Source organism: Octopus bimaculoides, chromosome 3, assembly GCF_001194135.2.
Source record: "Octopus bimaculoides isolate UCB-OBI-ISO-001 chromosome 3, ASM119413v2, whole genome shotgun sequence".
Taxonomy (NCBI): domain Eukaryota; kingdom Metazoa; phylum Mollusca; class Cephalopoda; order Octopoda; family Octopodidae; genus Octopus; species Octopus bimaculoides.
The window spans coordinates 146,561,615-146,577,299 of record NC_068983.1 but is presented as its reverse complement, the minus strand read 5'-3'; the positions used below and the strand labels follow the sequence as shown (position 1 = coordinate 146,577,299).

Here is a 15,685-nt window from a genome sequence, read left to right as displayed (position 1 = left end):
TATATATATATATATATATATATATATATATATGAAATTTACAGAAATACAGAAGACGAAGACAGGTGTATGAACAACAAGCAGGTGTATTAGTTTGACGCTCGGGAAAGTGAGAAACTATTTTACATTTCGAGCCTATGCTCTTCAACTGAAAGGAATCAGAGAAAATAAACACAGAGAGAATAAAAAAACTTGTGGACTTAGCGATCAATCATATATTGATATTGATAGATGTATATATATGTGTGTGGGTGGGTGTGTATGTGTATGTATGCCTATATGTATATATATGTATATACATATATATACATATATATATATATATATATATATATATATATATATATATATATATATATATATATGTATGTATGTATGGAAATATCTTTGTGTCTGTGTTTGTCCCCCTACCACTGCTTGACAACCAGTGTTGGTTTTATTATGTTCTGTAACTTAGTGGTTCAGTAAAAGAGACTGATAGAATAAGTACCAGTTTTTCAAAAGATTAAGTACTAGAGTCAATTTGTTCAACTAGATCAGTGGTTCTTGACCATTTTTTACCTATGGACCCCTTCGATTACTATTTTACTCTGGTTGCCCCCACCCCCGCCCATAGCCATTCAGTGTTCAAAAACTAGTTTTAGACATACTTCCAAAATTCTCTATTTTGTTTTTCACACATTAATTTATGTAGGTTGAATTATGTAAAATGTTAGAGAAAGAAACCTTGTTGTTTTTTGTAATTAATACATCTAAATCAAAATTTTTTCATGGACCTTTGAAATTCTACTGTGAATTCTCAATTTATTATTTTGTTTGTGTGGAGCCCCAAAAGTCTTATATGGACCCCTAGGGTCATATTGATCCTGGTTGAAAACCACTGAACTAGATCCTTCTAAGCAGTGTTCCAGGACGGCTGCAGCCCGATAATGGAAACAAGTAAACAGTATGCTAATACAAAAGGGAAGTACATTTGTGTATGTTAGGTGTGTGTATGTATACATCAATATGTATATATGTATAGAAATGTGTGAGTTTAAATAGATACACACACACACACACACACACACACACACACACACACACACACATGCATGCATAAATATAGGTATATGTATAGGTGCAGGCATGGTTATGTGATTAAGAAGTTTGCTTCCTGATCACATGGTTACAGGTTCAGTTCCACTGTGTTGCACCATGGGCAAGTGTCTTTTTCTATAGTCGTAGGCTGTCCAAGGCTTTGTGAGTGGATTTGATAGGCAGAAACTGAAGGACGCCTGTCATATCAGTATACATGTATATATCTATATAGGCATCTTTGTATCTGTGTTTGTCTCCTACCACCACCTGACAGTCAGTGTTGGTTTGTTTATGTTACTGTAATTAGCGCTTCAACAAATAGAGGCTGATAGCATAAATACTAGATTTAGAAAGTAAACTCAACCCTTCAAGGCAGTGTCCCTTTATGGTTGCAGTCTAATGAGTGATCAAGTAAAATGAAAAAAAAAGATAAAAGTTACATATAGAGAGTGGGAGAGAGGTACACAATATATGTATGTACATGACATGCAATTTGCACGACTGGCTGCTCCTATTGTCAGCTGATGATTGGGGATCACAATGATTTTAACACTTTTTGACAATACAAACTCCAAGCAGTATTAATGTCTTTTCCTCAATCATCCCTCTACCAACCACCTCAAATTGAGTACAGTACACCGATTAGGCAACAACTATTTTGCTTTACTACTCACTCAGTATTTGTTCTTTGCTCTCGGCTTTGGTCTTTCTCTCAAGTACTACTGCTAAATTTATGATGAAGCATTTCTTGCTTCCCTCTCTAATTCATTAACTACTGCTGAACTTTCGTACATATTTTGTGTATGTACTTTATTTGTTTCAGTTATTAGACTGTGGCCATGCTGGGGCACCACTTTGAAGAATTTTAGTCAAACAAATCAACCCCAGGCCTTTTTTTTTTAAGCTTAGTATTTACTCTATCGGTCTTTCTTGCCAAACGACTTAGATATGGCAACATAAGCACACTAGTTGTCAAGCAGACAGAAAGATACACACACACATGCGACAGTTCCTTCTACCAAATCCACTCATAAGTTTGATTGGCCCAAGACTATAGTAAAAAAAGCACTTGCCCAAAGTGCTACACAGTAGGACTGAACCCAGAACCATAGTGGGAAGCAAATTTCTTACCACACAGTCACACACACACACCTATATATATATATATATATATATATATTATATATTTTTTATCTTATAAATTTTATACATATATTTATATCATTATCATCGTTTAACCCCATGACAAGGTTTTTTTTTTTTATCACGCAACTAGGTTGCATTGATGGTAATCATCTTGGCTGAGATCAGCAATTAGTGCATGACAATGGTTCTGTGTATATTTACATTAACCACTTTAATCAGTTTACAGCGATAATTCATTCAGTCGCCTGCATGTGGCAATGGCACTTGTGCCAATTGAGGTCAGCACTCAGTGCAAGATAATGTTCAGTGCATATTTACATCAACTGCTTTAGTGTTAATACTGTTTATTTACCTAAACTATATCCTATGCAGGACGTTCATGCAGTATTATTCCTGAATAAGATCATTCGACAGCACAAGTCAGATCAACTTCATATATTTACAATCACGGGAATTAAAAAATTGACTTTTGTGTGGTAGAGTTCAAAATAAGGTACCACACACAGTGGCATGTCATACTGTGAACAATGGTAGCTAGTTTCCTTACGTTTCCTTCTTGTGAAGCATTTGTCTTCTTGGTGGTGTGGGGAAGCAGTTGTGAAAAATGTCCACATCCCTTCACCATGCAATGAGAAGAGAGTCCAGAGTGGGGATGTCCATGCATTCTGTACTTTGGCAGGTCTGATGCTTCTATCATTTCACAGAAAAATAAATTCCTGAATGTCACTCCATCCATCCCCACAGTCAAGCATCTGCCAAATCAAATGTGAGTTCATGATACACATGTCAACTATATACAAGAAAATTTTTTTGTACCATTTCACAAATTTTCTCACCAATTTCTGTGTCATCGCCAGCTGATCTGAGTGATTGACCCTGCCCACAAGTAAATGCTGGGAGATCCAATCTGTCCTGACCAGTGGAGATTTTGTAATTCCACATGTACCCATAGGCTTTACCAGTTGACTGACATAGTTTATAAACCTTTACTCCGAAGCAAACACATTTGGTCAGGTTGTACTGTTTGAATCAGAGCCTTCCCTTGAATTTCCACAAACTCTATGTGGGGACATACATCATTCTGAAATTTTCAGCCACTTTGTCAATGATACGACATATTTTGTGCAGCCTGTCATCCTGGTTCTCACCTGAGTTGAAATGTAGATTTCAAAGAAATGCCAAAAATCGATCACGTGGCATTGTTTCTGGAAAGAAACATGTTGACGTGGCTGGATCCAGATTTCAATATGATGCCAGAGTCAGTTTCTTCACGATGCCCATCAGTATTAGCAGGGCAAGCAGAACTTTGATTTTGTCCCCTGTGGTTGAAAACCAATCACTGCCTTGCCCAGGTCTGACATGCTGAGGATGGTTTTCAGCATAGCCATTCATTTCATCCAATATATATTGTAACATTCATCCATCAAAAACTCATGGAAGATTTCCAATGGCAAACTTCTATGTTCAAGGTTTGCCTTTATGCTAGGCGTACCAGTAAACCCATGCCGTCGGACAGAATTATTTCTCACTCACCACACAACATTCTATTGTCCAGGGCCATTCACTGCTGACCACCTGTACCTTTGATTCACCAGAATATCATCATCGCTATCGGAATCCTCTGATTCTGAACTAGGAAAATACTCACTCTTCAAGTCATCGTCCAAACCAGAAGAAACAACTGGTAAGGTGGTGGAGCTTGGTGTAGCTTGGCATGATGACCATAAATTCAATGAAACAGGACATGACAACCGTAAAGTTGACAAAACAGGACGTGATGATAAAGTTGACTTAGCTGGAGTGATAGGATGCAAGCGAACATAAATTCAACAAAACAGGAATGATGAAGTTGACACTGCCAGAATGGCAGGACTAGCCTGTCGGGATGTAATATTAACATGAAACATCTAATCAGTCTATCAGTTGGTAGGTGGACTGGTATTAACTCAGGCGACAGGTTCTAAGTCTGGCGGTATATAATTACATTGACCAATTTAAAGCATGTACATTGTGTGCATAAATTTACATCAACTGTTTTAAAAGGGTTAACGTCTGATGTGTATGTATATATTTATATATTTTATTTATTTATTTAAACATTATCAGTCACACATACATAGCATATGTGTTTTGTTTCTATGCCAATTTGCTGAGGGACAGTGTCCTGGGAAAGCTCCCTACGCAACATCAAATGAACATTTAATGTCCTGGACCAGGTGAGACAGCTTGCCCTGAGGTCAGCAGGAATGATAGATATTGATCTTTGAAATGAAATGAATCACCTGTCTCGGGCATATATGCAAATAATGTAAAGTACATTTGTTGATGTACTGTGACATAGTACATGTGAAGCAAAATTAAGTGAAATACTGATATTTATCATTCTTGCTCACCTTGGAGCAAGTTGCCTCATCTGCTCTGGGGCATACAGTGTTCTTTAACACTTGGTGTCCCAAGTAACTACAACAGGGAAGCATATGTAGGAACTAAATATTTATACTGGTGTGATCTTAATTCTCCAATATTCTTATAGATATTTTTATATATAATTTATTAGCTCAGCCAGAATCACAACTAAACGGAGCTTATGGTTTCACTTGACACATTATTTCATGCTTGAATTCAATAAACTGCTTATACTCTATCTTCTGTATCTTTATACTCTTTTCTTCATTCATTACTTCTAGCATATGTATGTACCTCTCTCTATATGTGTGTGTGTGTGTATGTACACACACACACACATATGTATCCAATGGAGTATAAGTAACAATCTGATTATATAACCCTACACTCATCAGAGGTAGCAGGTATGGAATGAAATATGGTTACATCTGATGAGCGCAGGGTTACATAATTGGATTGTTACCAAACACTCCATTGAATCCCTAGCACGAAACCGATTGGTAAGATCAGCTGTAATTTATATTATTCTAAAACTCAAAGTCTGTCTGTTTTCATGTCCTCTGATTAAGATGAAAATGATTACAAGTAAAATAGTTATTTCCCTCTTTAAGAAAAACAAACCAAGTTGAAAATGCCAACACTTCAAAGAGTTGTTGTCCATCCATCCTTTTTCCTCTCTTTTTTCTCCCCTTAATCATTTATACAACTTTTGGAATGTCTCCCTATATTTTTATGAGATATTTTTGAATCACGGATACTTGAGGTTTTTTTGGGTTTTTTTTTCTTAAAGGGAAAAATTACTATTTTATTTTAAATAAAATATTAATCTTTATCATCTTAATCAAAAGGCAGAAAACAGACAGAGAGGCTATCTCTTTATATAAGAAGATCAATTGCAATGGTAGGAGCTGAATCTCATAAGAATGGAAAAAAACCAACAACAAATGGGTTGTACCTTATAATGAAACTCTTTTAAGAACATTCAAATGTCACTGCAATGTTGAAATTGTTGCCTCAGTGAGGTCATTTAAGCATGTCATCAAGAACATGTTGAAAGGAAATGACCAAGCTGTTGTTCAAATAAACAATAATGAAATTAGTCAATATCTAATGGATGAGTGAGTATATTGGACCATCGGAAGTACTTGCATCCATTTTAGGATTTTCAATTCATGAAAGAGCACCTGCAAGTTCATCTACCAGATAAACAGAGAATATTGCTCAGAAATAACAAGGATATATATATGGCTGTCAACAAACGACATCGACAGAGTGGTGACTTTGCAAAAAGCATTACTTTATACTGAAGTACCCATGTATTTCACTTGGAACAGTAGTAACAAAGAATGGCAAAGAAGAAAGCGAGGAAAAAATGTTGAAGATCCATTTGAACGTTTTCAAAGAAGAAACACTTGGTCGTGTTTATGTTGTCACACCAAAGGCGGGAGAACTATATTATTTAAGAATTGTATTACAAGTTCGAAATAGTATTTTTTCTTTTCCCACTGCACATTGACATTTTCAACTTGGAGTGGTTGTGACCTAACAGGTCATAGCAGGTACATCTAGTGGATATATAATTCTTACTTCTTTGAAGTTGGAGCAGGTGTTCTGCAGGATAACACACTTGCTCCTTTCTTGTTCATCATTATTCTCGACTATGTTCTACGCATTTTCCTAGATGGCATGGAAAAGAGACTCCTTTTGAAACCCTGCCAGTGCAGTTGGCATTGTGCACAATATTTAACTGATCTTGACTTTGCTGACGATCTTGCCTTGGTATCCCATTGTATTAACCCTTTGGTGTTTAAGCCGGCTATATCCGGCCCATATATCCTACATGATTTACATTCAAACTGGCCATATCTAGCCTCTCACACCTAACCTACATTGACAGTCTAAGAATAAACTATCACACCGTCGAAACTTCAAAGCTGTAAGATAATGTATGATTAATTCAAAACAATTTGAATGAAAAAAGTATTACATTTAACAGATTAATCTGAACACTAAAGGGTTAAAGATGCAGAATCTTTGTTACAAGCACTGGAGAAAGCAGCAAAAAAGGTCAGCTTTTACTGCAATGAGAGTAAGACAGAATTTATCACAACCTCCTCCAAGTTACCTCAACTTAAATCGCTCAATAATATATCAATCAAAGACGTTGATGACTTCAAATATCTTGGATCACACGTAGTAGATTCCCAAAAGGACTTTCGCATCCACAAAGCTTTTGCTTGGGATGCATGTAACAGACGTGATAAGATCTGACACTCAAACCTTTCACCCACGTTAAAAGTTAAAATATTTAGAACACTGATTGAGCCAGTTATTCTCTATGGATCAGACAACTGGACCTTATTGGCTCTCTTAGAAAAACAACTATCTGGAACATATACCAACCTGCTTAGAAAGATACAGAACATCAGTTGGAGATCACACCCAATACTTAGTAACATCTACGGAAATCTTATACCAATATGCCTCAAGCTAAAGCAGAAACGGCTACAATCTGCTGGCCACTGACATCGAGCAGAGTAGCAGATTATCTCATCCCTCTGGAAGTGTTTTCTCCAGGAAACTGACATTTCCAGATACTATATCTCAGGACTCAGGGCTGGATATTAGAGATCTGAACACAGCAAAGCAGGAATGTGTAGTGTGGAAAGGGATTGTCAATAGAATTCCAACCAACTGTAAGTTGGTCGAAGGATGATGATGGTGGATATATAATACTGCACACTTCAGATAATTTATCCACTCTATTGACAGATATATGAGTGCATTTTTCCCTAACTTGTGGATTTTGAGATGACTTACACACACACACGCATACACACACATAGTATACATATACAATCATCATCATCATTGTCATCGTTCTTACATAGGTCAGATGGAATTCACAAAAGCAAATTTTCTACAGCTGGATGCCCTTCCTGTCACCAACTCTTACTTGTTTCCATGAAAGTTAATAATTCCCTATAGCAAGACATGCTTTTCACAGATTGGTGGAAAGGAATGACATTATTTACACCAATTACCTGATGTCAAGATAAGTTGACACAAACACACACACACACACACACACACACACACACACACACACACACACACACACACATATAAATATATGACAGGCTTCTTTCACTTTCCATTTACTAAATCCACTCACAAGCCTTTGGTCATCCCAGAATTATAGTAGAAAAATGCTCTGCCCAATGTATGTATATATGTGTGCATGTGAATGTATGTGCGTGCATGCATATATATGTGTATGTATATGCCGGTGGCACGTAAAAGCACCCACTACACTCTGGTGGTTGGTGCTAGGAAGGGTATCCAGCTGTAGAAAACCATGCCAAATCAGACTAGATCCTGCCCATACTGCCAACTTTAGTGGTATCTCAATAACTCTTTTAAGATTTCGGTATATATTCTTATTTCTGTACAAAAACTACAAAGCTGTGATAACATTCTTAGTAGATAACTGATTATGTTTCCTCTTCTTTATTCAGGGTACCTTGATAACCTACAACGGAAAGATGACTTTGTGGTACTCATCCATATACTGGAATACCCTAGTATTCTCATGCCAAGTAAGTAAATATCTTCTTATTGTATTTCATTTGTCCTGATAAAGTCACCTAGATTGTTGTAAGCCTCATTGAAAAATATTTTTAAGATCCCCGTTTCTTGAAAGTAGTATGACTCTAGCATAAGAGGGAGGTCTAGGATGCAAATTAATGACACCAGTGTGCAGAAGTTAAAGAAAATGAATCATCTGCACAGCAGTGTGTTGTTCAAGTGTATCAGAAAACCCTGTTGGTACACTATAATGGTGCTGGCCAGGGAGCAGATGGAGGGGAGGCAGTAAATTATTTTTACCTTTCTCCCCATTCTTGTTGAAATAAAATAACCAAATGAGTTATTTTTTCAGAAGTTCAACTATTAGGCTGCTTCAGGAGCTCAAAGTCACAGCAGAGATTTTGTTGTGTCTCCAAGCAAGACACTTTATTCTTCATTACCATCACTCCCTTATCTGTTTCAAAAAAATAGCGAACTTTCTGAAGAAATACAAGACATCAGATCATGCATTGAGATATATCATTATCATCATCATCATTTTAACTTCTAATTTTGTACCAAATTTGAGTGTGTGTATGTGTCTGTGCTTGTATCTCTCTCTCTCTCTCTCTCTCTATATATATATATATATATATATATATATATATATATATATGGAAAACGTATGTTAAACGATGATGATATATATGTATATATGTATGTATGTGTATATATCGTATATATGTATGTATGTGTATAAATCGTAATTGAACCATTTTCGATGACCAGCACCTGTGCCAGTGGAGCCCTAACAGCACCGTCCGAGCGTGATCATTGCCAGAGCAGCTGTCTGGCTTCCGTGCTAGTGGCATGTAAATAGCACCATTTGAGCGTGATCGTTACCAGCATCACTTTTCTGGCACGTTAGAAAATCATTCGAGCGAGATAGTTGCCAGTGCCACTGGACTGGCTCCTGTGCCGGTGGCACGTAAAAGCACCCACTACACTCTCGGAGTGGTTGGCGTTAGGAAGGGCATCCAGCTGTAGAAACTCTGCCAGATCAGATTGGAGCCTGGTGCAGCCATCCGGTTCACTAGTCCTCAGTCAAATCGTCCAACCCATGCTAGCATGGAAAGCGGACATTAAACGATGATGATGATGATGATGATGATATATATATATATATATATATATATATATATATATATATATTTATGAGAAAAGGTTGAATTCTATTTCATCCCTTACTTTGTGGGGTTCCAAGGTCGATTTCTAATAAAGATGTTTCAAATTACATTAGTAGTTTACAGTTGTAAGAATTTTTCAAATATGAAAATGCTACAAGTATAAGGTGTGTAATGAGCATTTACTGAACACATATCCTATAGAAACTCAGCAAATCATTAAAGGTGGAGAAGAAAAGGTGTTAAAAGTTTAAAAAGTATTTAATCCATGCATATGATCGCTTCGAATAGTAATATTAACATGTAAATAACATGGTAAAAAAAATTAGAAATTAATTTAATTATAATTAAATTAATTGCATGTTACTGTTCTCCTCAGTGTGAAAAAAGAATACATCAAAAAAATACATTAGAAAAATATTATATTGTTACAGAAGATTAGATGGGGTGAATGTTACATAACATATTGGGATATACATAACTTGACTCAACAACTCTATCTTAGCATGTTTTTATATTTCATAAGGATATTATGTATATCCGAATATGTTACGTGACATTCACTCCATCTAGTCTTCTGTAACAATATAATATTTTTCCAATGTATTCTTTTTTTGCACTTCTCCCATACGCTCTCTTATATTCACCTTCTTGTACTTTCTGACACCTCACCACCAATGTCTTTGTGTTCTTTCAAGCTACTCCCACCTACTCCTTTATAATCCAAGGTAGTCATGTATCTCTTCTATAACAAGACACTCATGCCTATCCTATCACACTTTAACTTTTCAACGCTTGACAGAAAGCTGCTACCCACCTCTGCTACAACCCCACTCAGTTGAGAGGTCTTTTTTACTTTGTTTTGTAAATTACTTTGTCGCTGGTACCAGTGACAGGCAAAAAGCACCCAATGCACTCTGTAAAGTAGTTGGCATCCAGCCATAGAAACTATGCCAAAGCAAACAGTGCAAATCAACTCAGTCTTCCAGCTCATTGGATCCTGTCGAACTATTCAACACATGCCATCATGGAAGACAGACATTAAATAATGATGAGGAGAAGGAAGATGCAAAACTCTGCTGATTTTCATTAATTTCTCTCTTTTCAACTTTTCCCTGAAGAAAGATTCTGTTCAAAACATTGGCTATTTCACTTCTCACAGCAAGTTCATTGTACTCTATTTTATCAGTTTTACTACATAATATAAGTCTGGCCAACACAGACCAACACCAGCTTCACTGGAGTTTGTTTGATCTATACATATCTATATGTGTGTGTATCAAAGCAAGAGATTGGAAAATATTTTGGTATTATTTATTCATTATATATATTTAATTTTGCTAATAGGAATTATAAAATTGTACATGTAGGAGAAACATGTAAGATATCTCCAATCAGAAATTCATCTGAAGAAGAATCAGTGTGTATGTATATATTGCACTCAGCTTACATCATTAACATTGTAGGTGCTTCAGCATCCTTGGTCACTCTTAGTGACAATTAATTTCTTCCATTATGGTATTACATTGCATCTAGCTGTTGATATTAATTTATATATACAGTGGGGGGGGGAAATAAATATTCGTACATGTCAAAATTCTTTATTTATTTAATTTCTAATGAACATAAATGGGATATACCAATACTATATTTGCATACACATGCATAAACTAAGAATATGCAAAAGAAACTAATAAACTATAGTAACTAATGAATTTATATTCAATTATAAATATTTAGGGGTGAAAAAAGTATTCATACAGAACACTGTATATATATCATCATCATCATCATCATCATCGTTTATGTGCAAATGTGCAGCAAGGATATAGGGATAGAATTCGGTATCTCAAAGTGCGCAATGCTTACTTTGAAGCGGGGGGAAAAGAGTAAACTGTAGGGGCATAGAATTGCCAAACGGAGAGAGAATGGAAGATCCGGATGATGGTGGGAACAAGTACCTTGGGATCCTGGAGCTGGACAATATCTTGCACAGAGAAATGAAAGACAAGGTCATCACTGCATATTTCAAGGTCCTCAAACTTCACTTGAACTCAAAACTCAACTCAAAAAACCTTGTGACTGCCATCAACATATGGGCTGTTGCTGTAGTCCGCTATAGAGCACCCATCCTGAGATGGACACAAGCGGAGATTGATCAACTCGATCGCACTACTCGAAAGACAGTGACAATGCATGGAGCCCTCCACCCTAAGGCAAATGTACACAGGTTCTACATGAAGAGAGGTAAGGGTGGACTTGCGCTGATTAGCGTAAGGGAGTGCATCAGCAGTGAAAGAAGAAACATGGCAGAATATTTGGTAATCAACAAAAAGACCTGCTGCAGTATGCTGCTAGTGCAGAAAGAGTTAGCAAAAATGGACTTGAGAGTGCTCATGAATTCTGAACAAGAACAGCCAACGAGAGAGAAGAAACCCTACTCCATATGGAATTACATAGTCAGTTCCACCGTGAAACCAACAAATTATAAGACCAGGAAGCATCATGGAAGTGGCTCAACAAGGGTGACTTAAAAAGAATACTGAAAGCCTAATCATCGTGGCCCAGGACCAGGCATTGAATACCAACTCAGTAAAAACGAATATATACCGCACAAGTGCAACAGGCCTCTGCTGAATGTTTGGGAAGAGGGTCGAAAGCATGACTCACATTGTTAGTGCTTGGGAAAGTCCTGCGCACAAAGAGTACAAATGTAGATACAACAAGGTAGCCCAAAACCTCCACTGGCTACTATGCCGTAAGTATGGCTATGAGGTTATGAGTGCTTGGTACCAACATACACTGGAAAAGGTAATGGACAAAAAGGGGAAGGCAAAAATCCTCTGGGACTTTGATTTTCAGACAGACACAGGATGTTGGAGCACTGAAGGCTGGATATAGTAACCTTTTGGAGGGACAAACAAGAGTGCCTAATAATTGATGTGGCAGTGCCTGGAGATCAACAATATCATCATGAAAGAAAGAGAAAAGGTTGATAAATATGGAGATCTAAGAATAAAGATTGCTAAGATGTGGCAGCTATGAAAGTCAAACATAAAGGTTATCCCTATTGTCATCGGAGCATTGGGTTCAATACCACCCAATCTAAAAAAACATTTGAAAACCTTAGAAATGCCCTACAATCTAGATCTATTGCAAAAGCCGGCATTACTTGGAACTGGACACATATTGTGTAAAGTACTATCTGTTTGAGGTCCTTGTTGTGACTTGACAAACAGTACGAAGCCCCAGTAGACACAATGTCTTCAATCAACAACCTCACAATATTGTATACTGTGCAACATCTATGATAATAATAATAATAATAATGATAATGATAATGATAATAATAATAATAATAATAATAATAATAATAATAATAATAATAATAATAATAATGGTTTCAAACTTTGCCACAAGGGCAGCCATTTTGGGTTAGGGTTAGGGATAATTCGATTACATTGATCCCAGTGTTTCGCTGGTACTTATTTATTCAACTCCAAAAGGATGAAAGGCAAAATAAACCTTGGCAGAATTTGTGCTCAGAATGTAAAAAACTGAAAAAATGCTTCTATGCATTTTGTCCAATGTGCTAACAGTTTTGCCAACTCACTGTCTTATTATTATTATTAATAATAATAATAATAATAATAATAATAATAATAATAACCCTTTCTACTATAGGCACCAAGCCTGAAATTCTGAGGTGAGGGGTTCTAGTCGATTGCATTGATTCCAGTACTCAACTGGTACTTATTTGATTTTTCCGAAAAGGATAAAAAGCAAAGTCAACCTCAGGGGAATTTGAGGTCAGAAAACAAAATCAATGCCACTAAGCATTTTATCCAGCACTTAACACTAATAACATTACACACACACACACACACACAATTATGTCAATAGGGACAGACAGTGAGAGATACACAGACAGACAGACAGATAGATAAATATATTAACAGATATTTATTTACTGTAGATTTTCAATAGTTTCTGGTTATAGTAGCTATTGTTATTGTTGTCACTGTTCTTGTTTCAGTACGACCCTTGGGAATTTTACTTTCTTCACCCTGTGTGCACATATCTATATATTTATTCATTTGTGTAAAGCCTTAAAACATTTGAAGGCATTCAGACATGAAATGACCTTCCACTGTAGATGTAATCCCAGGAGAAATGTCTCCTCCAAATATGTGGATTGTAAGTCACATGCATTTCTGTGCCATTGCTTCATCAGCAATGAACACTAAATTCACAGCTGGATAAGAATGAAATTATATATATCAAAATAGTATACAGTACATTTGCTCATATATGTGAAGTTTGGGGCAAGCTAGAATTAGATAAATAATGTTGCATGAACAGCATTAAATAAAATATATTCATGTAAAGTTGTATTTAACATGTTCAAGTGCATTTGGATGTGAGAAAACCTTCCACTGCAAAGATAGTCCCAGGAGAAAATTCTCCCACTTCAAATTTGTGCAGGCACACTTCAAGCGATGAATGACATCATTGGATCAAAGATTGCATGCATCTCTGTCTTTGCTTTATCAACAACAAACACTAAATGTGTTATTTACAGACTAACAGGCAGCAAGCTGGCAGAATTGTTAGCATGTTGGACAAAGTGTTTAGCAGCATTTCATCCGTCATTACATTCTGAGTTCAAATATTGCTGAGGTTAGCTTCACTCTGCATCCTTTCAGAGTCAATAGAATAAGTATTAGTTGAGCATTGGAAGTTGATGTAATCAACCAGACGCCACCCACCGAAAAAATTTCAGGCCTTGTGCCTACTGTAGAGTGGATTATTCTTATTAAAACAAACAGCATATGGTACATATATGTAATGTTTGGTCATTCTAGAACTAAATAACATTGCATGAAACAGGATATTGCAATCTCATCTGTACATTAGCTACTTTGATTGTTAACTTGTATTCCCAATTCCCCGAGTTCAGAACCAGTGCTATTAAACATAATCCTTAAACTGACTGAAGTTGAAAATATCCTGAGGCAGAAAATGTCTGTAGACTACCTCTCCAACAGGCCAGGGTTGCTCAACAACAAGAATAATAAAATGCCATTTTTTTTTTACATAACTAATGTGGAATTTTTGATGTTTCAGTATTCATGTAGGAACTGAAACTGTATATTAGCCACTGATTAGAAATAGAGAGAAAGGCAGGCAGGCAGGCAGGCAGGCAGGCAGGCAAATAAACGAAGATAGGTTGAGAGGGAGAGACAGAGTGTAAGAGATAGGGAGAGAGACATGTGAGAAATAATGAGAAAGAGAGACAGACAAACATACAGACAGATAGACAGAGGTTTGGAAATAAATCAATAATATTGTAGCTTTAGTTTGTCTTGATAAAATAATTGTTGGGAAAATATTGATTTCTCTCTACTCGATATGAAGCCAATTATTGTGGGGAAAACTCTTAGTATCAACTGTAGTAGCCACAGAGTATTACTACTGTTATCAGAGTTTTTGACATCATATAGATTTACATGCTGCTTGGTGAAATCTGGTGCAGAAATGAATTTAGTGACATCTTGTGTGTGTGTGTGTGTTACTATCTCTTCTCTGTCTATCTCTCTCCTTCTCTTGTTCTTCATCCTTTCTGTTTTTCTCTCCCACCCTTTCCCTATTCTTCTCTCCCTTTCACCGTTCTCTCTCTCTCTCGCTCTTCCTCCTTGACTCTCGTCACTGACATGTGATGAAAGGGGATCTCTCTTTCTGTCCACTTCCTTCCTAAAGAAAAGACGTGCCTTTTCCTGTCTCCTCTCATGGCTCGTCTACCTAGCATTCATAATAATTTTTCTATTGTCTTGGCTCAACAGCCCTCACCGTTTGTTTTTACTGTCTTGTTCTCACTGTCCTGTTCTTGTTAACACTTTCACCCTCTGCAAAGAATCCCAAATTTTATTTAATTTACTTTGGGGAAAGGACTGTTCCAACGAAGTCGTGTATTGTCCTTGCCTTCAAAACACAGAGTACATGAAACAGGGACAACTGACGAAGGAGTATACTCTTTATGTTGCATGTCTCGTTTCGCTGTTTTTTTCGTTGTTCGAAAAAAAGTTCATTTTCTATGTTTTCGTTTTTCATTGTGTTTAACATTTTCTTTATGTCCTGTACTCATATATGCATGTATATATACATATATATGTAGGTATGTACATTTATGTATGGATATATGCATATATTTATATATTATTTATATTATTATACACACACACACACACACACACACACATACATACATACATATATATTTATATATATATATATATATATCA

General features: G+C 36.3%; 1 protein-coding gene across 1 annotated transcript in view; it reads left to right on the top strand.

The window, feature by feature from the left end:
- LOC106882770 (universal stress protein Sll1388) overlaps positions 1-15,685 on the top strand; it is a 30,866-nt gene that overhangs the window by 2,757 nt on the left and 12,424 nt on the right. Inside the window, exon 2 of the mRNA XM_014933552.2 lies at positions 8,151-8,231. Coding sequence (XP_014789038.1) covers positions 8,151-8,231 — 81 coding nt within the window. The remainder of the gene's footprint in view (positions 1-8,150; positions 8,232-15,685) is intronic.